The sequence below is a fragment of the Vipera berus genome (genome assembly GCF_964194415.1).
Source record: "Vipera berus genome assembly, chromosome: 14".
Lineage (NCBI taxonomy): Eukaryota > Metazoa > Chordata > Lepidosauria > Squamata > Viperidae > Vipera > Vipera berus.
Genome location: NC_138217.1, coordinates 835,094 through 857,836, shown reverse-complemented (window position 1 = coordinate 857,836; position 22,743 = coordinate 835,094). Strand labels below are relative to the sequence as shown.

Sequence of the window (22,743 nt, the reverse complement as noted above, 5' to 3'; positions counted from 1 at the left end):
GGGAGGGGTAGAAAACAGAACGGAAGAAAGCAGAGAAATGCCAAGACACTGTCCAGGGACCACGAGAGCCTGCAAAACATTAAGGTCGCTACCGCAGGTGCTCAAGGGAGAAGTGAACTGTTCCCATTACAAAAAGAAGTATTCCTATTGGACAATGTGAATACCCAGTGGATGGCAAGGGAAACTACTATTTAACTAGGCAAGCTTTGGCGTGGGAAAACCCAGTGTGTTCTGTACCAGCCTGCTACCGGCCCTGCAGAAAAGGCAGGGACAACCCCTTTACAAACGGCAAGAGGCTGGAATTAAGCCTGCCAAATTTATTAACATAAAACAGCAAAACAAGACACCAACCATGAAACAGGAGCTATGAAACAGGAACTAATCAAGCGGTTGCCTTCAGCAAACCAGCCCTCCCACACATTCCCCTTTTATACAGTTCAGGGCGTGGCTTCTCTCTGCCTCCTTCCAAGGTGCCCCATTGCCTTCCTCTGTTTACTCCTGATTGACTGCCTCCTGCGTCGGGCGTCCTTGAACAGGGCCAGCTGTGGGTCATCTTCATCCACGCTGTCAGGCTCACACAGCTGGGTCTCCATCGTGACCAGGTGGGAGGGGCCTGGCTGAGGGCTCTGCGGAGCCTCAAGGCCATCATCAGCAAGCTCTTCAACACCCCCCTCCTCCTCCTCTGAGTCATCCGACCCAACTGCCGAACCCACAGGCTGACCCTGAATCACAACACAGAGCTAGTTTTGCTTCTTCAGTTTCGAGATGATGTATCCAATAAAGTTTTACCCTTTGGGACTCAACTGCCTTGAGGAATCCTTTCATTGGGCTCACTAGTTGGACTACTGACATTAAACCAGCTCTCTTCATTATAAATGCAGCTCACTCAGATATCTCTGAGAGCGCTGTAGTGTAGTGATGTTAGGAATCGAGAAGAAGGCTGATGCCACAAAAATCTGGAGCAGTTCCTACTTAGGAAGCACTGGCAACAGCTCTAGCGGACTGTGGAATGCAGCTGGTGGTGAGAAAGCCAAGCTGCCATTGAAGAAGGGGTTGTGGCAGGATCCCTCTATACTGGCCGGAAAGTATAATGGACAAGCAGTATGGGGAAAGCTACTGAAGTGGAATTCCCCCTGATCTTGCCAGGAGTTGCACTAACATGTGGAAGCAAGTGGAAGGCCAGTAGGGCTGCAGAGTGAGAAGAGCTGGTAGCAGGGAAGCTCCTGACTACGACCCGCAACCCTTACATGGAACAGCTTTGGGAGAAGTTTGGCAAAATAGAGATACAGGGAGCGGTGCCCGTGAAGTCACCAATCTGGGGAGTAGGCCTTGGAGCAGGCCAGGCATCAACCACCTCGTCCCCTTCTCCGCCCCAATCAATGGTGTTGGGGTATATGTGGCAAAGAGCAATAGGGTCCCGGGGGTGTGTGGTCCCCCCTTCTGGCGGCAGCTGGGCAAGCCCCACTGGTTCCTGCAGTAGCTCCACTTCATGCCAGGGGCTTCAAACAGCCAGCAAAGTCCAGGGTGGCAGCACCAGTGCTCTTCAAAGGAAAAAATAACCGTTGTCTGAAATTGTGTGTTGACTTCCGAGGGATTAATGGGATTTGCATGGAAAATATGTACTCCCTTCCCCTCATGAAAGACATGCTAGGACACCTGTCCAAAGGAAAGGTGTTCACCAAGCTAGACTTGAGAGACGCAAACTACGTAGTGAAGATTAGAGGGGGGGGGGACAAATGGATGACAGCTTTTAATTGCCCTAGGATGCTACCAATTCCGAGCGATGCCCTTTGGATTACAGGGAGCACCTGCTGTGTTCATGCAACTGATTAACAAGATGCTGCCTGAGCACCTGTATAAGGGGGTGCTGGTTTACCTGGATGACATTCTTATCTACTCTGAGACAATGGAGGATCAAGTGAAGCTAGTGAGAGAAGTGCTGAGGAAACTCTTGGAAGCCTGCTTGCTTTTGCCGTTTGCTTTTGGGCGGCCCCATGAGCAGCCGCCACCGCCTGCCCCGCTTTTTTCAAGCCCCGTTAAGGACAAGCTTTGGCGCATCTTCCCTGCGCTGCGCTGTGTCTGTGGGGGCTGCCTTGGGAAAGGTGGAAGCGCAGCTGTGGTCCAGGACAGTCAACCGCTCTGAGCCCTGTTTGGCTAGCTTTGTGCCTCCATCCCCCAAGAGCAGCTGATTGTGATTTACTGCCGTGTGCTTCCCCGAGTGTGCCTCAGCCCCGGATCTCCCCCCACCTGGGACTCCGGCTGCATCTGCAGAAGGCAGTGGGGCAAAGGGCGTTTTGGTGTGTCTTCCATCCATCCCGTGTGAAGAGCGCCTTCCTGCCCCGCGGTCCACAGCAGCATTGTTGACGTGCATGGATTGACTGTGAAAGAATATGAGGTGTTTCTGTTGCTGGAATAAAGCTTATTAAATGAGCTAGCAACCTCCGAGTATCATTGATAGATCTTCCCTAACTTTCCTCGGGTGCTTCATAAAGAGTTAAGTGGGCATCAGGTTTCTTGGTAAAAATGGATTAGGAAGGAAGGAAGGAATGGACAATGGGAGAGAGGGAAGGAGAAAAGGACAAGAAGGAAGGAAGGAAGGAACAATGGGAGACAGGGAGAGAAATAGAGGGAAAGAAAGAGGAAAGAGAGAGAAAGAAGGAGAGAGAAATAGAGGGAGAGAGAGAGGAGAGAAAGGGAGGGAGGGAGAGAGAAAAAGAGGGAGAGAAAAAGAGGGGGAGAGAAAGAGGGAGAAAGAGAGAGAAAGGAGAAAGAAAGGAGGGAGAGAGAAATAGAGGGGGAGAGAGAAAGGGGGAGAGAGAGAGATTAAATTGGTAACATGGTTAAGTGCTTGTCACAAGGTTGCAAAAGGCAATCACATGACCCTGGAACAATGTGACCATCATAAATATGAATTGGTTGCCAAGCATCTGAATGTAAATCACATGACCCTGGGGATGCTGCAACGGTCATAGGTGTGAAAAATGGTCATCAGTCACTTTTTTCAGTGCCGTCGTAACTTTGAACAGTCACTAAGCGATTTTTTTTGGTCACGTTTTTGACACCTTGCTGGGCGACTGGTGGTACTCGGACATTGCCTTATCCTAAAAGTGGTACAATGGGTGAAAAGGTTGAAAAGCCCTGCCCTAGCAGGTCCAATGGGCTCAGGACTTTAATTGGTTAAATTTTACCCTTTGGTATTTGCCAGGGGAGAAAAACTTCCTCACAGATGCACTCTCCTGTTTGCCCCAATATAAAAGCACTCAGGAGGAGATAGTTACTGTAACTCGATCGCCCCCTCACAGCAGCTGGCAGCAAAAGGCTGAATGAGGCTAGGATTGTTGGCCTTTCCTCAACAGGCCGATAATGAATTAACCCAGAAATTGAAGGAAGCCCTGGAGGAGGAGAAGTGGTTCCAAAGTCATAAGGAAGAATTGACAGTAAGAGAGGACCTGGCATGGAAAGGGAGCAAGTTGTATGTTCTGACCAATCTAAGAACCCAGATTCTGCAACCAAGTCACAATATGAAACCTGCAGGCCATTTCAGGTTCATGAAAACTCTCCATCTGGCCAAGAGGCAGTTTTGGTGGCTGCCTGCAATTAGTGCAGGTTCGCATCCCACCAGGCTCAAGGTTGACTCAGCCTTCCATCCTTCCGAGGTAGGTAAAATGAGGACCCAGATTGTTGGGGGCAATTAAGCTGACTTTGTAATAATGCCGCTTGGGGTGTGTGTGAAAGACCTAATAAGCAGGCATATACATAGAATGAAGGCTACTGCTAAGCTTGTAAGCCGCCCTGAGTCTTCGGAGAAGGGCGGGATATAAATGGAATTAAAATAAAAATAAAAAAAATAAAAAGATGAACAAGGATATAGAGAACTATGTTACAGGATGCCTGGTATGTGCATCCATGAAAAGACTGCCAGGGAAGACTTCCTGTTTGGCAGCCGTCGGGACAAGTTGGGAAAGTCAGTGTTCGGCTTTCCAGCTTGGTTTTTCTTCGTCTAGCGACCCTTAAAGGATCAGAAAGCTGCCCTGGAGAGTCAATGAAGGAGGAGGGATACTTCAGGAGCTCAGATCAGGGGGCACCCGATCAGAGCAAGCTGTAGGACCCTCTGGAAAATGAAGAGAAAGGCTGCTTTAAATCTTCGGCCATAGGCGTCTACAGCGGGAAGCAAAGGATTACAAACCAGAGGAATTTCAACTGCGTGCTGAAGCTGGGTGAGCAAGATGTTTCCTTTTCTTCTCTTAGAGGACTATAAATGTTGAACCCGAGTGGAAAGAGCTGGAAAGTAAAGACCCCCCAGAAGATTTACGAGTGGCGAGTAATTACACGGGGGGGGGGAGAGGAGAGGCTCTTTGTTAAAAATACTGGACATTGATAAATAAGCCAAGGAGGACATCTAGTGGTGAAAAAAGAACAAAAGTTTTGCAACATTCTCTGTTGATTGAAATTTAACCTTGAAGAGAACAGCTGCAGCTGATAAGGCTGCTTTCTTATGAGACTGAAACTCAAAGTTACTTCTATTGAATTTGACTAAATCTAAACAGACGTTGTTTTGGCTATAGACTGTAAATTTCAAAATGACTTCTTCGAATATTACTAGACTTATGAAAAAAACCTCTTCTGCACCCTCAGTAGGACAATCTAGTCCTACAACACAGGGATCTATTGAAGCTATGTTGCAAAGGGAAAAGATCACAGCTCAAAGTGAAACACAGACTTCATTAAAATTTCTTCAGGATCTTATGTTAAAGAATCAAGAGACTTTGGAAAAGAACCATTTAGAGACACAAGAGAATCATAAAAGCACACAAGCAACACTGGAGAAGTTAAATGAAGAAATTTTGGATATAAATGGAAACCTGGAAACTCAAAATCAAATAATAAAAAAATCAACAGAATATATATAAAATTAAAGAAAAAAGAGATGATAATGACAAAAAGATAGAAGTCTTATTGCAAGAAAATGAAAAATTAGATAACAAGATTTTAGAAATGGCAAATGCGGAACACTATTTAAGGTTACAAAATATTCCTGAAGATAGAGCGGAAAACATAGAAGTGATTATTGACATTCTGGAGGAGGCTCTGAAAGCAGATCGAGGGGGAATTCAACTTGAACTAGATGGGATATTCCGCTTTAACTCAAGCTACACAAGAAGAAATAAGTTACCAAGAGAAGTACATGTACAGTTTGCAAGGAAGACAACAAGAGATGAAATACTGCGGAAAGTAAGAAATGAACCAATATAATATAAAAATAAAGAAATTGTGGTCTTAAATCAGATACCTAAGAGAGTACCATTTTTTGACTACGAAATTGATGGCTAATGGCATAAACTTTAGATGGCTGATGCCAGAAGGCATCTTAATAAACTGAAACAATACAAGATATAGACTTTATTCAATTTGGAAAGCAGAAGACTTTGAAGAGAAGAATAGGTCAATTTTGGATGAAGGAGTAAAAAGAGGTCAAGGGGAGAGTAAAGAGCAGAAACAAACAGAAGAGAAGACTCAAGGAACAACTGCACAAACAAAAGAACAGAAAAAGGAAGGTCTCCAAAAGGGGGAGGATGAAGAACCTGCTAGAGAACAAAGAACTACTAGATCGGTTAGACCGAAATATAAGTAAATGGAAATGGATAAAGAAAGTGGAATTTTTTCAGTAAACATGAATTGACTGAACTCTCCAATTAAAAGAAACAAGATTTTTAGGAAACTATGGAAACTGAATTTGGATATAATTTGTTTGCAAGAAACACATATAAAAGCACAACATCATAAACTATTGGAATATCCAAAAATTGGAAAACTTTATTATACATCAGCAAAACAGAAAAAAAGAGTAGCAGCTCTATATATTAAAGAAACAATAAATTCGAAAATGGTATATTCAGATGAAGAAGGAAGAATATTAATGGTAGAAATTTATCTGCATCAAAAGCAAATATTATTAGTGGCAATTTATGCACCGAATAACAATCAAGAAAATTTTTATAAAAACCTACATAGAAAAATAATAGAAATGGAGTATCAAAATATCTGTTTACTAGGAGATTTCAATGCAATAATAGATGGAAAAATTGATTATAAAAGTAACAAAACAAGGAAAAATGGTAGAGGAAGATTACCTAAGACATTTTTTGATATGGCGGAGGAAATTGGAATTCAAGATATTTGGAGGGAAATAAATCCACAAAAATATACTTTTTACTCAAATAGCCAGAAATCCTGGTCAAGAATTGATATAATTTGGATGACTGCTGACTTCAGAATGAATGTGCAGGACATTGAAATAGAAACAGGCACATAGGCAGATCATAACCCTCTGAAAATGACTTGGAAAGGAACGCAAAAAAGGCTAAGATGGACTTTAAACTGTTCCATTTTAAAGGAAAAAGAATTTATAAAGTTAACAAAAAAAGAAATGGAACTCTTTTTTAAAGAAAATAAGAAAGAAGATACTATGATACAAAATCTATGGGACACAGCTAAAGCATACTTTAGAGGTATAGCTATATCGTATATGGCAAGGAAAAATAAACAGAGAAAACAGCAATATGCATTATTAAGAAAAGAATTTGGAAAGTCAGAATTAGAATTGCAAAAGAATCCGCAAAAAAAGACTTTAATAAGAGATATGGATATGATAAAACATAAATTAAATTTGTTAGATTCAGAAAAAATGGCAGAACAGATAAAAAGAGCAAAGCAGAATTTCTTTGAAAATGCTAACAAGCCGGAAAGTTGGTTAGCTTACAAACTTAAAAAACAGAAAGAAAAAAAATGATATATAATCTACTGGATGGGAAAGATTATTTAAAATATAAAAATGAAGAAATAAAAAAGATAGTTAAAGAATTTTATAAGGAACTGTATGATAAAAAGGAGACTTCAAGAGAGAAAACTGTAAAATACTTGAAAGATAGTAACCTTCCGAAGATTTCAGAGACATTTAAAAATATGCTAGATGAAGGAGTTACAATGATGGAAATAACAGAGGCTATAAAGAGACAAAAAATGGTAAAGCTCCTGGTCCAGATGGACTTCCAGCAGAACTATACAAAAGTTTACAAGAGATATTAAATGATCCGTTGAAAGATATTGTAATGGACTTTTATTAGAAGCTAAAATGCTGACGACGTGGATTGAAGCAAACATTACCTTAATACCAAAAGATGATTCAGATTTGACTCAGATTAAGCATTACAGACCGATTTCATTACTTAATGTGGATTATAAAATTTTTACTTCAATAATGGCAGAGAGACTGAAAAAATATCTGGTTGAATTTATACACCCGGATCAAAATGACTTTTTACCAGAGACAAATCAAAAACAACTTAAGATAATAGATGTACTGGAATACTATGAATTACATCCAGGGAAACAAATGGCATTAATATTTTTAGATGCTCAAAAGGCATTTGATAATCTTTCATGGCAGTTTTTGATTCATCAATTACAAATAATGGACTTTGGACAGAATTTTATAAATATGGTTAAAGCAACATATGTTGTGATTCAGGGTCAGCCTGTGGGTTCGGCAGTTGGGTCGGACGACTCAGAGGAGGAGGAGGGGGGTGTTGACGAGCTTGCTGAGGGGATTGGACAGCTTGATGAGAGCCCCCAGCCAGGCCCCTATCATCTGGTCACGATGCAGACCCAGCTGTGTGAGCCTGACAGCGTGGATGAAGATGACCCACAGCTGGCCCTGTTCAAGGACGCCCGACGCAGGAGGCAGTCAGTCAGGAGTAAACAGAGGAAGGCAATGGGGCACCGCTGAAGGAGGCAGAGAGAGGCCACACCCTGAACTGTATTTAAGGGGAATGTGGGAGGGCTGGTTTGCTGAAGGCAACCGCTTGGATTGTTCCTGTTTCTTAGCTCGTGTTTTATGGTTGGTGTCTTGTCTTGCTCTGTTTTATGTGAATAAATTTGGCAGGCTTTATTCCAGCCTCTTGCCGTTTGTAAAGGGGTTGTCCCTGCTTTTGCTGCAGGGCCGGTAGCAGGCTGGTACAGAACAACATATAATAAGCAAACAGCCAAAGTGATTGTGAATGGAGATACTGCTGAGAGCTTTGAAATAAAAAAAGGCACAAGGCAAGGATGCCATCTATCCCCTCTGTTATTCATTTTCACTTTGGAAGTTTTAAATCGAAACATAAGACAAGATGCACAAACTAGAGGTTTGGAGATAAAGGGTGAAACATATAAATTGCAAGCATTTGCTGATGATTTGGTATTTATTTTGGAAGATCCCTTGGAGATGATTCCAAAATTGTGGGGGAAATTAGAACAATATGGTAAAGTAGCGGGATTAAAAATTAATAAGGAAAAACCTAAGATAATAATTAAAAATGTTCTGGATAAGCAAAAAAGTCGAATATCAGAAGTGACAGAGGTACAGATAGTGAAAAAGGTAAAATATTTGGGTATATATCACGGGTCGGCAACCCGCGGCTCCGGAGCTGCATGCGGCTCTTTGAGCCGTCTCCTGCGGCTCCCAGTCACCCGGTACGCGCGCACCTCTCCGAACGGGAGGAGGTGCGCGCGCACCACTCCAAAGGTTTGGAGAGCTGCGCGCGCACCTCTCACACCTCCGCCCGAACACCCATTTGGAGACCTGCTGGTGTTCTGACGGAGGTGCGGTTTGGAGACCTGCTGGTGCCGGTTTAGAAAGCTGCTGCGGCCCATGGCAGCTTTCTAAACCGGCACCAGCAGGTCTCCAAATCGCTGTTCGGGTGGAGCTGCGCACGCACCTCTCCAAACCTTTGGAGAGGTGTGCGCGCAGCTCCGCCCGAACACCCGTGTCGAGACCTGCTGGTGTTCGGGCGGAGGTGCGGTTTGGAGACCTGCTAGTGCCGGTTTAGAAAGCTGCCGCGGCCCGCAGCAACTTTCTAAACCGGCACCAGCAGGTCTCCAAACTGCTGTTCGGGCGGAGGTGCGCGCGCAGCTCCGCCCAAACACCCGTGTCGAGAGCTGCTGGTGTTCGGGCAGAGGTCGGGCGGCAGTTTGGAGGTCCCGGGGGTGGCTCCGGCGACGCCCGGGCTGAAGGCGGCGCCGCAACCCAGCGCCCGTCACCACGGAGACCCGTCGCCGCTGGCATGCAGGTGCATCCACCAGCACCAGCAGGTCTCCAAACCGCTGTTCGGGCGGAGCTGCGCGCGCACCTTCGCCCGAACACCTATGTCGAGACCCGCTGGTGTTCGGGCGGAGGTCGGGCGGCAGTTTGGAGGTCCCGGGGGTGGCTCCGGCGACGCCCGGGCTGAAGGCGGCACCGCAACCCAGCGCGCGTCACCACGGAGACCCGTCGCCGCTGGCGTGCAGGTGCATCCACCAGCACCAGCAGGTCTCCAAACCGCTGTTCGGGCGGAGCTGCGCGCGCACCTTCGCCCGAACACCTATGTCGAGACCTGCTGGTGTTCGGGCGGAGGTCGGGCGGCAGTTTGGAGGTCCTGGGGGTGGCTCCGGCGACACCCGGGCTGAAGGCGGCGCCGCAACCCAGCGCCCGTCACCACGGAGACCCGTCGCCGCTGGCGTGCAGGTGCGTCCACATAAAAAAAGTGGAACCGCGCACGTGTATCCACGCGTGCGCAAAAAAAATTTTGCGCATGCACAAAACATTTTGTTTTATGCGCGTGCGTGGATGCGCGCGGCTCCCACTTTTTTTTTATGTGTGATGGAACCGGTTCCCAGTGGCTCTTTTGCTTTTTCAAGTTGCCGACCCCTGGTATATATCTATCAGCTAAATGTTCAACATTAAAAGAAAATAACTATACAAGGTTATTGAAACAAATAAAGTTAGACCTGGAAAAATGGAAGAATTTAAAATTGTCTCTATTAGGAAGGATAGCTACAATTAAAATGAATATATTGCCTAAGATTTTATTTTTGTTTCAGACAATTCCGATAAAACTTGGGGGAATTTTTTTTAAAGAGTTGAATTCTTTAGTTTTGAAGTTTGTATGGCAAGGAAAAAAAGCTAGAATAAAGAGAAAAACTTTGCAAGATACTAAAGAAAATGGAGGTTTTGGTTTATCTGAGTGGGCTTTGTACTATCAAGCATCTGTATTGACATGGGTAAAAGAATGGATAATGCTTAGGAATAAAAGGTTGTTATGCTTGGAGGGACATGATTTACAGCTGGGATGGCATGCATTTTTGTGGTATGGGAAAAACAAAATTCATGGATATTTTCAAAACTATTGTATTAGAAATGCTTTGATAACAGTATGAGAAAAAATTAAAATGAAAATATATGTAAAAATTCCAGGGTGGTTATCAACAATTGAAGCTTTTTCACATGTAAACTTGTTAAGATTTTGAAAAAACTTGGACGTATAGAAACATTTTAAATATCGATGGGACATTAAAATCGAAATGAGAACTGGAACCTCAGGGTATCAACATGTCATGGTGGGTATGCTTACAAATACAAAGCAGATATGAAAAAGATATGAAAGTGTATGGATTTTATAAAGAACAATGATGAGAAATTAATTTAAAAACTGTATAATTTTTTGTTAACTTTAGAGATGGAAAGTGAACAAATTAAAGGGACAATGATAAGGTGGGCAGAAAACTTTGGTTATAACATAGAACTAGAAGAGTGGCAAAAATTGTGGGAGAGAAATTATAATATGACAATGTCAACTGCATACAAAGAAAATTTGTATAAAATGTTTTATAGATGGCATTTACCTCCAGCTAGATTAGCAAAAATGTTTAAAAATGTATCAGGCAAATGTTGGAAATGTAAACATAACTTAGGTACATATTATCATATTTGGTGGACATGTGATAAAGTAAAGGCTTATTGGGGGAAAAATACATGCTTGGCTAGAAAAAATATTAGGAGAACATGTAGCATTTAATCCCGATTTTTTTAATTAGGTATAGTACCAGAAAAGACTAACAAACAAAATTTATACTTGGTTTTACATATTGTAACTGCAGCAAGAATAAGTTATGCGCAATGCTGGAAAAATGAACAAATACCGTCAGAAGAAGAGGTAATAAAGAAGATTTTGGAATGCGCAGAGATGGACAGATTAACTATGAGACTAAAAGACAAAGAAGAAACAGAATACTATAAAAGCTGGAATCTATTTTATAAATGGTTGGAAGAGAGAACCAAAGAGTAGAATTTGTATATTAGCGTGTTATGAACCCAGCTTGCATGCTGTTTGAAAAACTAACATATGTATGTAGAGAATAAAAAATAACAATAAAAAAACTTTTAAAAAAAGACTGCCAGGGAAGCCTGCTGGACTGTTGCAGCCAGTGGCTAACCCTAGCAGCCCATGGAAAGAAATTGCCATGGACTTTATTGTGGAGTTACCTGAAACGTCCGGAAACACAGTGATTTGGACTGTGATCGACCTGTTTTCGAACCAAGCAGACTTCATGGCATGCCCAAAGATTCCATTAACCTGAAGTTTGGCCAAATTTTTTGCACAGCATGTGTATCAACTGCAGGGAGTCTCGAGACATACAAAATTTTGGTGGGAGTTCATAAAGCTAATAGGGTCCTCTCAAGGGCTTAGTTCCGGTTTTCATCTGAGTACAAATGGGGTGTCTGAAAGGGCCAACTCATTAATAGAGCAATACTTACGTTATGTAAACTATCAACAAACCAATTGGGTGGAACTCCTGTCTTTTGCAGAAGTGGCATATAATAACTTGGCACATAGTAGCACTGGGTTCACCCCATTCAAGATAGCTACAGGAGTGGATTTTCTATCGATTCCAGAGCTTCCAAGGAAACCTCCCTCCTCAGAGTTGCTAGCTAAAATGGATGGAAACCCTAAAAGCCACCTGGGGCGGGGATGTACAGAGGGCACCGAGTAAGACCAGGGATTCATATAAGAAGCAGGCTGACCAGAAGAGAACTCCCCAGAAGAAATTTAGTATTGGGGATAAGTATACCTATCTACCAAATAAGGTGAGGTAACCCTATAAGAAATTAAGCATTAAGTACATAGGACCCTTCCCAATTGTCTGGATTATAAACCCAGTTATGTTGTTAGTTGCGAAGTCGTGTCCGACCCATCGCGACCCTATGGACAATTTTCCTCCAGGCCTTCCTATCCTCTACCATCTTCTGGAGTCCATCTAAGCTCACGCCTACTGCTTCAATGACTCCATCCAGCCACCTCATTCTCTGTCGTCCCCTTCTTCTATTGCCCTCAATCTTTTCCCAGCATTAGGCTCTTCTCCAGTGAGTCCTTCCTTCTCATTAGGTGGCCAAAGTATTTGAGTTTTAGCTTCAGGATCTGGCCTTCTAAAGAGCAGTCAGGGTTGATCTCCTCTAGGACTGACCCAGTTATGGTCGTTGCCAAAAATCTTAAAATGAGTCCATCCAGTATTCCACTGTAGCCTGTTAAAAGCATTTCAAGACTCTAGCCTAAAACCAATTGAAAGGAAGCCTCCTCCCCCAGTTATGGCGGGGGGGGGGGAAGCACTATGAGGTCAAGAAAATACTGGACTCAAGGGATTTTTTTAAAGGAAAACTACAGTATTTAATACAGTAGAAAGTCTATCCCTCAGCTAATGCTGAATGGGTAACCGCCCATAATGTAATGCAGACAGATTAATAAGAAGGTTCTATGCTAAATACCTTCAACATCCTAAAGGATAATGAAACGTTAGTTTTAATTAAGCAAGCTTTCACCTGGGAAAACCGAGAGCTGGCTTTGCTTCTTCAGTTCCGAGATGATGTATCCAATAAAGTTTTACATTTTGGAAATTAATTGCCTTGCAGGATCCTTTTGTTGGGTTCACTAGTCAGACTATTGACATTATTATTATATACTGATAACAAATATTACTGACAAAACATTGGTGGCTTTTTAAATCGATATTTATAGATGGAAATATAATGCTTTATTAATAACAGGTTATTCTCTTAATTAGAAGGAATAGACATAGGCCTATCATCCCATTTAACAATATTGTAGTTTTTTTCTTTAGGAAGCTCTTTTTGTTGGTAGTATTAATAATTCCAATTTTCTCAATTATCTACAAATGATTTAAAAAAAACCAAAGCTTACAAAGGTAAATGGCACATGATTAAAGTAGAAGTAATCAAGTGCCCTGGACTAATCATCCAGAGAAAAAGATTTCAGCACCTTATGAAAGGCCAGTATGGGTGGCCATCCTACCCTTGAAAGATGTGCTGTTCCACAGGGTCGGCATTCCCAACAGAGAAAGTACATCCCATCAGATGATAATACTCCATACAATGGACCTGGACCATTAAATCTCTGTGACTTGGAGATGGCCAATCCCGCAAATAACCCAGCCCAATTCCATGCTCATAATTGATTACCAGCACTAGTAGGAGCCAAGTGGTCTTCAAGGGAAGCCCCATGTAAAGTGTGATGCAATATTCCAAATGACCAAGGCATATGTAAACATGAACACAGGTTCTTGGTCTATGGATGGGGGCAATCGGAGCCCCAAATAGAGTTCATGATCACACTGCCACCTGCTCTTCAGTCTTTTCTGTAGATCATGTAGCCTTAATTCTTTCAGAATCTTTGCAAGCAATACCAGTAATTCAGGAAAACTTACTATCTTTTAAGACAAGACATGTCAAACACAAGGTCCATGGGCCACATCCGGCCCACGATGTGGAGGCAGCAAGAGACCGGACTGCACCACCTTGGACCCAGCCCAGCCCCCCTCTACAACTTCATGGTGGCCACCTGGGCTGGAACACAGTCAGCCTTAAATCAACGGGTTGCCCTGGAGACAGCGAGTGCATGGTGGTTGGCGTCCCGGGTGAAAGGGAACCACTCAGAAAGTGGTAGGCCTGCAGGGCAAGACGGTCACCAGGGACATGTACTCATCACCTGTGCATAAACCCACGAGGCAGCCCCTCACTGTCTCCAGGGTGGCCATGCTGGACAGATCTAAGGATGACGGCATTCCAGCCTGGATGGCCGCCACAAAGTTGTAGATCAGTGCCGCACCCATCACCAGTGCCTCCATGTCCCATTCACCAGCCCGGCAACCAAAGAGCAATTCCCTTTCATCGGGACTCTCCCTGCCCCAGCGTCCCTTCCTGGGTAGGCAGGCAGGGAGGAAAGAGATGGGAATGAGAAGGAGGGAGGGAGGAAGGAGACTGGAATGAGAGGGAAGGAGAGAGGAGTGGAACTCCCTCTGACCCAGGCACTTTACCCTCCTGCACCCAACATGAGCAACCTGGCCAAGTAGAGCGAGCACAGCAGCAGCAGCCTCAAAGAGGAGGTAAGTGCAGTCAGGCACCCTCTCAGGGAAGTGGGGCTGGGCTGGGCCCAGCACATATCAAACGGATATATCTTGCATTGATAAAAATTGACTCAGAAACAGAACTTGTTAAAGATTGTATGATAAAATGGGCCCAGAACATCCAAGAAGTTATTACAATGGACACGTGGGGAAAAATCTGGGTGAGGAACGTAAAATTTACACAAGCTCAAAACTTAAGAGAGAACTTTTATAAAATGTTTTATAGATGGCATTTAGATCCTAAAAAGCTTGCAAGTATGTATCCGAACTATCAGCCAAAATGCTGGAGGTGTGGAGGTGAAGATGCAACATATTTTCACGTATGGTGGACTTGTAAAAAGGTTAAGGCTTTTTGGATAAAAATTTGGTGGAATATGCAGAAGATCTTCAAGCAAAAGATAAAGTTTTGTCCGCAATTCTTTTTGTTGGGTATAATTACAGAAGCTACTGTTGTGGACACTAAGCTGATGTCAGGCACCCTCTCAGGGAAGTGGGGCTGGGCTGGGCTGCGGGGTTCTGGCACCATGGGAGCTTGAGCGCCAGGCTGGGCACTTGCCCTCCACACTTGCCTAGGGCTCCAGGAAGCCTCTGCCACCATTCAGTTCCCCCCCACTGTGCATCCCAAGAGGGATAGCAAAGCTTCTCTGGTGGACCATGCTCCAGCCCCCCCTTTCATCTGAGACCCCTGGATCTCCCCCACAGGCACCACCCTGACGTTGAGCCGGCCAGGCCCACCCAGTCAGACATGCCCCCAGCCATGCCCCCTCCAAGGGTAACCCCAATGCTGATGCGGCCCTCAACGAAATCGAGTCTGACACCCCTGTTTTAACACATTTAATCATTTATATGCTACACTCACCAGAGTGGGAAAGTTCTCTTCTTGTCTCGGCCCAGGCGGTTTCTGTTAATGGTGGTTGAGCATGGCACAGCATCCAGATGATGGGAGCTATTGGGAAGAGTTGGGACCCACTGGCTGTTTCTTTTGGCCTTCTGTTCCCTTGAAGAGAAAAGTGCCCACGAAGAGGAAAAAGGGCAAATTCTTTAAAACATTCTTTTCTGGGTGAGAGTTCACATAAAACACTTATACCTGCCATATTATGGGGATTTCGTAGTATATATCCAGCAAAGCAAGTTAAGCGAGGAAGATAGTTGCACCACCAGACCCAGAAATGCATGTCCCCCTCCTTTGCATGCAGAAGAGGAAAATAAATCAGCTGGTTACCTAAGGTAGGTGGGAGGTTCAGTGCTGATAGAGACGGCCTTGTACTTCTCATCATTTCCATCCAGGATTTCTTCCACTTCAGAAGCTTTTAAAAGAGTAACACTGGTGGCCAGGGTAGTATACCCATGATCTGGAACAGGAAGGGGAGACCCAGAATGTAGAGATGGAGGTCAAGGATATGAAGGGACCGTGTGCAGCAAACTGCCTGCCTTAGTATCTTGTTTACCGCATGTCTATGAGCTCACTCCAATTAGCACCGCCAAGGACTGCCAGGAACCATCAAGATATGTGAGACTCTATCCTGGCTGGGATGTTCTTAAAGACTGACAAGGGAGTACACCAATAAACAGTGCTTTTGCTTTGTGCTCTTTCCTGCTTGTTAAAACTGTATAAATACAATAAACTCTGCGTAGGCAGACAATTTTGGGACACCCTGCGATGACTGGTCTCTGAATCCCACATTTTGGCGCCCAACGTGGGGCAGCCATCACACAGTGGAAAGGACACCCTGCGATGACTGGTCTCTGAATCCCACACCAGAAATTGTGGGACCTAAGAAGCACCAAGCTCTCAGACAACTAAAAGATCAAAAGTCAGGGCTGGCACCAGGGCTGGACTGACCAGGAAAGCAATGCTAGCCAAAAGTAGGCTCCCATTCCTTCATCTCAAGTTCTAGCCCACCCTCTTCAACAAAAGGGAACCAAGAACACTCTCCACAGATGCTCCTGCAAACCACTGTTTGAGCAGGGGTTATTTATTAGACAGTTGTATAAATTGCTTATTTCCATGAAATCAATAACAAAAGCATTATACTATTCCATTTAAACCAGGAGCAATTCATCTGCACCCCAATGGTCTTCAGAACAGCCAAGTCTTTAACATAAGATTTTCTAAAAAGTAGGTGGTTGAGGACACCTCAGAAGCCAAGACAAGGTTTCCCAAAATGGGGAAGCTGCAGATGGTCCAAATGTAGCAGTTCACACTACTGCCCATTGAAGCAACTCAGTATGCCCATGTAACATTTCTTCTTTGTGTGCTGCACTGACTCATGGTACCATCATCAGTCCAAAGATGGTGATTCTCACTTATAAAGCCCTACATGATGTAGGGCAAGGGTTATGGGTTTCAGCCTGTGCCATACTCTCGAACAGAATGGGAATGCTCCAAGTCTCTTTCCTAAAAAATATGTCAACTGATGGGACCTAGAAAACATGGGGAGCTAAGAAGAAAATAAGGGAGAAGACAGATTAAAGCATCAGTTGGTACTTTTTGGCTATCACAATTGCATGCCTGATGCTAATAAAAAGCTTTTCTTCCTTGAGAAAGAAACTGACAGGCTTGAGGACAGAACAATATGAAAGCTTGTTGCAAAGATCAGCAAGACACCATGACTTGGGTGTGGTAAAGATGAAAGGCAATGACACTGGTGAAGTTGAGAGGTTTACAGAGTTCTCTTCCAACTCCCTTTCAACCTAGGCAAGGGATGAAAATGTCTCCAGAGATTCTCAGTGACCCAGGCCATGGTTGTCCCAAAGGTGCTTTTCCAAAAGGCAGCTGGACTTTCTTGGTTTTTCCTTTGAAAATGTTTCACTTCTCATCCCAGGGGCTTCTTCTGGAACTCTGGCCTTTAAACAAATCAGCCTCCACAGACCAGGAAGAGCTAGGGATAGTCTGGACTACTGCGAAGTGCTCTATGAGAGTTTCCCCTTGGAGAGCATTTGGAAGCTCCAGCTGGTGCAGAATGCAGCCACACGATTAGGAAAGGATGACCATTATTTGGCATGTGTAACAACACTGCTCTACAAGATGCACTGGCTGCCAATGTGTTCCTGGTGCAATTCCAGGTGCTGGTTGCCACCTTTAAAGTCCTTCATGCCTCAGGTCTGCATTATTTGATGAGTAGTCTTTTCCAGTGGATTCTACCTGTTTGATCCAGGCCAGTAGGATGGGCATGCTGTGGGTCCTATTGGTCAGGGAATGCCATCTGGCAGGGCCGAAGAGGCCTGCTTTTTCTGCCACAGCATCTCCCCTATGGAGCATTTACCCTCCAAGGATTTGGATGACCCCAATCCTGTTGGCTTTTCACAACGAAATAAGTTCTGGTTCTGGGTTCAGGAATGGGCCTGAGTGTTGAAAGGTTTCATCTCCTTTGTGCTGGCAATTAGCAATAACAATATCTTGCTTGGCTTCTCTGAGTCCTTCGGGAGAAGGGCGGTATATAAGTAAAATTATTATTATTAATAATAATAATAATAATAATTATTATTATTATTATTATTATTATTATTATTATTATTATTATTATTATTATTATTATTATTATTATTATGTTTGTATTTCTGTTGAGAAATTGTTTTCTAATTTATTTTAAAATTTCTTGCAACCCAGAATCATTTGCTAAGATGGGCAGCCATACAAATAGATGAATAAATGAATAGAAATTATCAACATATACATGCCATTCAAAGGAGTTAATACAAAGCCTAGGAACAAAAGAAAAAAAGCTAGAATATAACACCCCCAACAGCCAACACCGAGATAAGCAGGGACCAACAATAGACAAGCAGGAAGAAAACATTCTAATCAAGGTGTCACCAAGAAAGAAACCACGCTCCTACCAAAACTGGTAGAGCTCATTTCCGCTGCAACTTGGGGACCTCCTGCAGAGAGAATCCCTAGGATGCTGTTTAGTATGGCCCGCTACAAATACTGAGATAAGAGCTGCTTGCAATATTATGAGCCACAGGGAGACACTGTCATCCACGGGGAATTCCTTTTCTATTTTTTTCCTATGGGGAAAGTTCTATGTCTACAAAGAATAAAATAGTTAAGCCACTTTTTATTTACTAAAAGAATTTTAACTCAAGCAGCACAGTATAAACCTAAGAACCTGTATACATTTGCAGCCATGCATACTGAAGAAAGACACTCTACAAGCAGAAGAGGAACAAAGAGGGCCAATTAAAAGGTCTAATGAAACTTTCCTACTATGAAAGATTCCATTTGGAGTGTTTTTGGTTCATTTAAAAAGGAGACGTTCAGTGTGGTGGATACCATGGAGGAAGACTAACCAAGACAGCTTCTTATTAGTGGTAGCATTAGGAGGAGGACGCTGGGGAACCTCCTTTGGGAGGAACTACCATCTGGGACTCCTAGAGGGGCTTGGAGGCCACTGAGTAAGTAAACAGAAAAATCAGAAAAGCTTCCTCGATTTTATACTTCCTGGACATCCTGATCAGCAGAGACCACAATGGCAACTAGAGATGCAAATTTACAGAAAAATCACCCATACTAACCAGTTGCTTCACTACCAAAGCAACAACCCAACCTCCCATGCCCAAACACACTACAGCAACCCGAACAGCAGAAAAAGGAACTAGAGTATTTATACAACATATTCCAACAAAATAGATATCTATGCAACTTTATCAAAGTCCCTGACCACTCAAACCAATACAGCACAACCAACACAAACCCTAAAAAAATTACAGCCATATATCAAGAATATCTCAGAAACCACCATCAGACTGTTACAACAACATGAAATCAACGTAGCATACAAGCCAACTAAGCCCTTTAAAACATCCTAAGCAGACCAGACCTAACAACCCCAGAAGAAAAAACAGGAGTCATCTACAACAGGGGTTCCCAACCCCCAGTATGTGGACCAGCACCAGTCCACAGCATGCCAGAAACCGGACCATGCAAACAAATGAAGCCCCATCTGCAGGATGCAGGCAGCATGTGAAACCAAGCCCCCTCTGGTCCAGGGAAAAATCTCTCTCCCTGGAACCAGTCTCTAGTTGGAGGCCATGATCTACAACATACAATGTAAAGACTGCAACAACCACTATGTAGTGTCCTACAGGCAGAAGACTGGCAGAATGCATCCACGAACATCAACTACCAATCGGAAGATATGCTGAAAATTCTTTAATTTCACAACATAATTTCACAACTGGGAAAATGTGACCATCCTAGACCATTTCTAGAAGCTTGGCACTCTGAGAAATCAGCCATCAATAAGACACATAGACGTTAACAAAATCTATAGACTATACAAAAGGGACTATCACCCAGCCCAAAAAGGAACAAAAAGGCCCAAGCAGCTCTCCACAACAATCAGCACCCAGATCAGCATAGATTAACTCCAAGGTTAACATCTGACCAACAATCAAGAAACTTCCAAAGAAGCCAACAACAAACAGTCCAACCAAAGAACCTGCAAGACCACTTCCAGCAACACTGACAGGCAAAGCCCACTCCTTACTAGCACTGAGGATGCTACCTGGGTTGGGTCATGAAACGTCTGCAAGAAAACAAGCAGGCTCAGAGGGCACCCCCTCATTTCAATCCTGCACTACATATATACCAATTTATTAGTACTGTACATTCCCTTCTCCCCACCCCCGCGCAACGGATTCCAGATGGAGGCGGTGCCCGGTCTGCTGGGGCCGCTGAGGGCCCCCTTACCTCGGATTCCAAGCTCTTCTTGCTGAAGACGGCCAACCTCCGAAAATGGTCACGGGGTGGAACCGCCTTCGAAGTTTTTCTTCAGCTGAACAGGCAGTGCGGGTTCCCGAAAGCGAGCCCGGCGCCTCGGCCTTTCCCCCGCCCCGGGTCGCTGTCCCCGCGCCACCCCCGGCCCTTGGCGGCCTTTGGGGGCCCTCAATGCGGAGCAGCCCAAAGGAGGGGGGGTCCCTTTCTTTCCGGGTTGGCAGCTCCCCTCCCTCCCCCCGGAGAGCGCCTGGGGGAAGAGCCCCCCCGCGGGATCCCGCTGCCCCGCCCCCTCCGGAGACTCACATCTTCTCGGGCTGTGGCTCCGCTGCGACTCTGCGGAGAGGAGAGCAAAGAGAGCGTCAGGCCGAGCCCCCCCACGCCGGCCCCGCCCGTCCGCCTGCCGCCCGCGGGGCTCACCGTGGGACGAGGCGACGATCTTCTTGCGCTCCTCCACCGTCGCCAGGCGCCTCCAGAGCGACGGGTAGCGCTTGTAGAGGGAGCCGCGGAACATCCGCAGGTAGTTGCCCACCTGCAGGGTACACAAGGGGCGCCGCCAGCAGGTCAGACGCCGGGCGGGGGCGGCGAGTGGGGTCGGCCGAGGCGGCGCCCGCGGACCGGGAGGAGGGCAGCGGCGGCACTGCCCGCCACAAGGCCGCAGAGCCCGGGCACCAGCCCGGTCTGCCACCCACCTCGGAGCCGATCATGTAGAACTCGCCGTCCTCCTCCAGCTGGAACTTGACGGGCTTCTGCCCGAACGTCTTGCTCAGCGCCATCATCATCATGGCTGGGCACGGCCTACCGCACGACGCCAACGCGCAGGCGCGGCCCCTCGGGACCCGGATGAGGTCGTCCCCCCCCCCCCTCCAGCATTGGTCGGAGCTTCCCCGGAAGCGCGTTTCGGCGACGTCGCAGCGCAGAGGGCGGCGCATAGAGGCCCGTCCAGGTTGGGCCAAGCGGGCCTGGAATGCCTTAGACTCAGGCTTAGAAGGATTTGAGTTCCTCAGAAGAAACAGACCAAATAAAGGACGAGGCGGAGTTGCGATGAACGTAAAGAATCCCCTCTGGAGAAGTGCAAAAAACGAGGAAGAAGAAATGGCATCGCTGTTAGGCGTCTATCTCAGAGCACCCAACCAAGCAGAGGACATGGATGAGCTGTTTGCTGGTCAGCTAGCTGAGATGTGCAGGAAGCACCCTGTTGTGTAGCCGGTTCTTTGCAGGCATTGAGCGAGATGGAAGGTTCAAAACAGCAACATGCTTTATTGAAGGTCAGAACAAAAGCAACAAGGGAGCTGCTGCAGTGACCAAAAGTTTGCATAGGTTTCCCGCCCAAAGACCTACTTAGCCGGCTGGAGACAACCAGTCTGGGCCAGCTAGCAACCTAGAACATACACTAAACTAGCACTTAGCAATAAACAACTCGAGTCCCTTTGCCTGGCCTGTCCCGGTCGGCCTAGCCCAAAGTCTAACAGTGCCACTAAATCGGCATGGCTGCTGCTGGTTATGCAGTGACTGCCCAGCCCCTGCAGTCCAGTCTGGGGAAGTGCTTTTTATGGCCCCGTCCCTGTTCTCTGTCACAAAATGTCTCAGAGTGTCCAAACTGCTCTGCTGAAGTGTGAAGTTGTGGGCTCCCTGTCTGCTCCCCTTGGAAATCCCAAGCCAACAACTGTTCAGCTAGTCACTGGCGCAACTGGTTGACATGTTGGCAAACGACTCGCCCATCTTCCAGGACCACCTCGTAGGAGAGTGGTCCTGACACTTTAACAACTTTTGCTGGTATACACAACTGCCCTTGCCCATAGTTCCGAGTCCAAACCTGGTCCCCCACCTGTAAATGCCTAGGCGCCTTTGGGTGTGCCATGTTGGAGGCTACTCTATCTGGGTGCAGTCCAGTTTTGTTATTAGTCTCTTGCCCCAGTGCAGCTCTGCGGGGCTCTTGCCAGTAGATGTACAAGGCGTATGCTGGCATAACAAGAAGTCGGCCACCCTGTGATGCCAGTTCCTTTCAGTAATGCGTTTGAGGGACTCTTTAGTTGTGTGAGCCATCCGTTCTGCTTGCCCGTTCGACGACGGGTGAAAGGGAGCTGATGTGGCGTATCTGATGAGATTGGCCCTGAGGAAGGCCTGGAATTCTGACGCAGTGAACTGGGCATCGTTGTCACAGACTAAGATGTCCATTGCGAACAGTGACTGCAATACCTGGATGGTCCTTGCAGTAGTCATGTAGGGAATTGGAACCACCTCCAACCATTTAGAGTGGCTGTTGACCACTATTAAAAGCAATTGTCCTTGAAAGGGCCCAGCAAAATTGACGTGGATCCTTGACCAAGGTATGTGCGTTTCCTCCCATCAGTACACAGGGGCCTACGGCATCTCTGGTCTGGACTGTTGACAGGTGTACTACCCGTGTACTGTTCTGAACCAGCCCTCTTCTGGCCTTGTAATAAGGCAAACCCCTATTCAGAAAGAAGAGACTGGAGAGCGTCCAAGGCTAAAAGGCATCTGCCAAGATTTATTACGCAGTTAACAAAAACACTAGAGCTTGTCTTCTCAAGCGGAAAAGTTGCTTTCAGCAACCAGCCCCTCCCCAAACACTCCTTTTATAGAGAGCTCAGGGCGTGGTCTCCCTGTGCCTCCTCCCGAGGAGTCCCGCAGCCTTTCTTTGTTTGTTCCTGCTCGACTGCCTCCTGCGTCGGGCGTCCTTGAACAGGGCCAGCTGTGGGTCATCTTCCTCCGCACTCTCGGGCTCA

The 22,743-nt window shown here is 45.6% G+C and overlaps 1 protein-coding gene across 3 annotated transcripts in view; it reads right to left on the bottom strand.

Moving 5' to 3' along the window:
- SMARCB1 (SWI/SNF related BAF chromatin remodeling complex subunit B1) overlaps positions 1 to 20,845 on the bottom strand; it is a 37,623-nt gene extending 16,778 nt beyond the window's left edge. For 2 of the 3 annotated variants that reach the window (XM_081339105.1, XM_081339106.1), the window contains exons 1-5: positions 20,686 to 20,843; positions 20,414 to 20,525; positions 20,300 to 20,329; positions 15,497 to 15,626; positions 15,134 to 15,271 (exon numbers count right to left, since the gene is read on the bottom strand). In XM_081339105.1, the coding sequence (XP_081195231.1) occupies positions 15,134 to 15,271; positions 15,497 to 15,626; positions 20,300 to 20,329; positions 20,414 to 20,525; positions 20,686 to 20,778 (503 nt within the window). In that variant the 5' untranslated portion in view covers positions 20,779 to 20,843. Of the gene's footprint in view, positions 1 to 15,133; positions 15,272 to 15,496; positions 15,627 to 20,299; positions 20,330 to 20,413; positions 20,526 to 20,685 lie in introns of all 3 variants that reach the window. The other variant, XM_081339107.1, reaches the window with a different exon arrangement.
- Between the last annotated feature and the right edge of the window lie 1,898 nt (positions 20,846 to 22,743).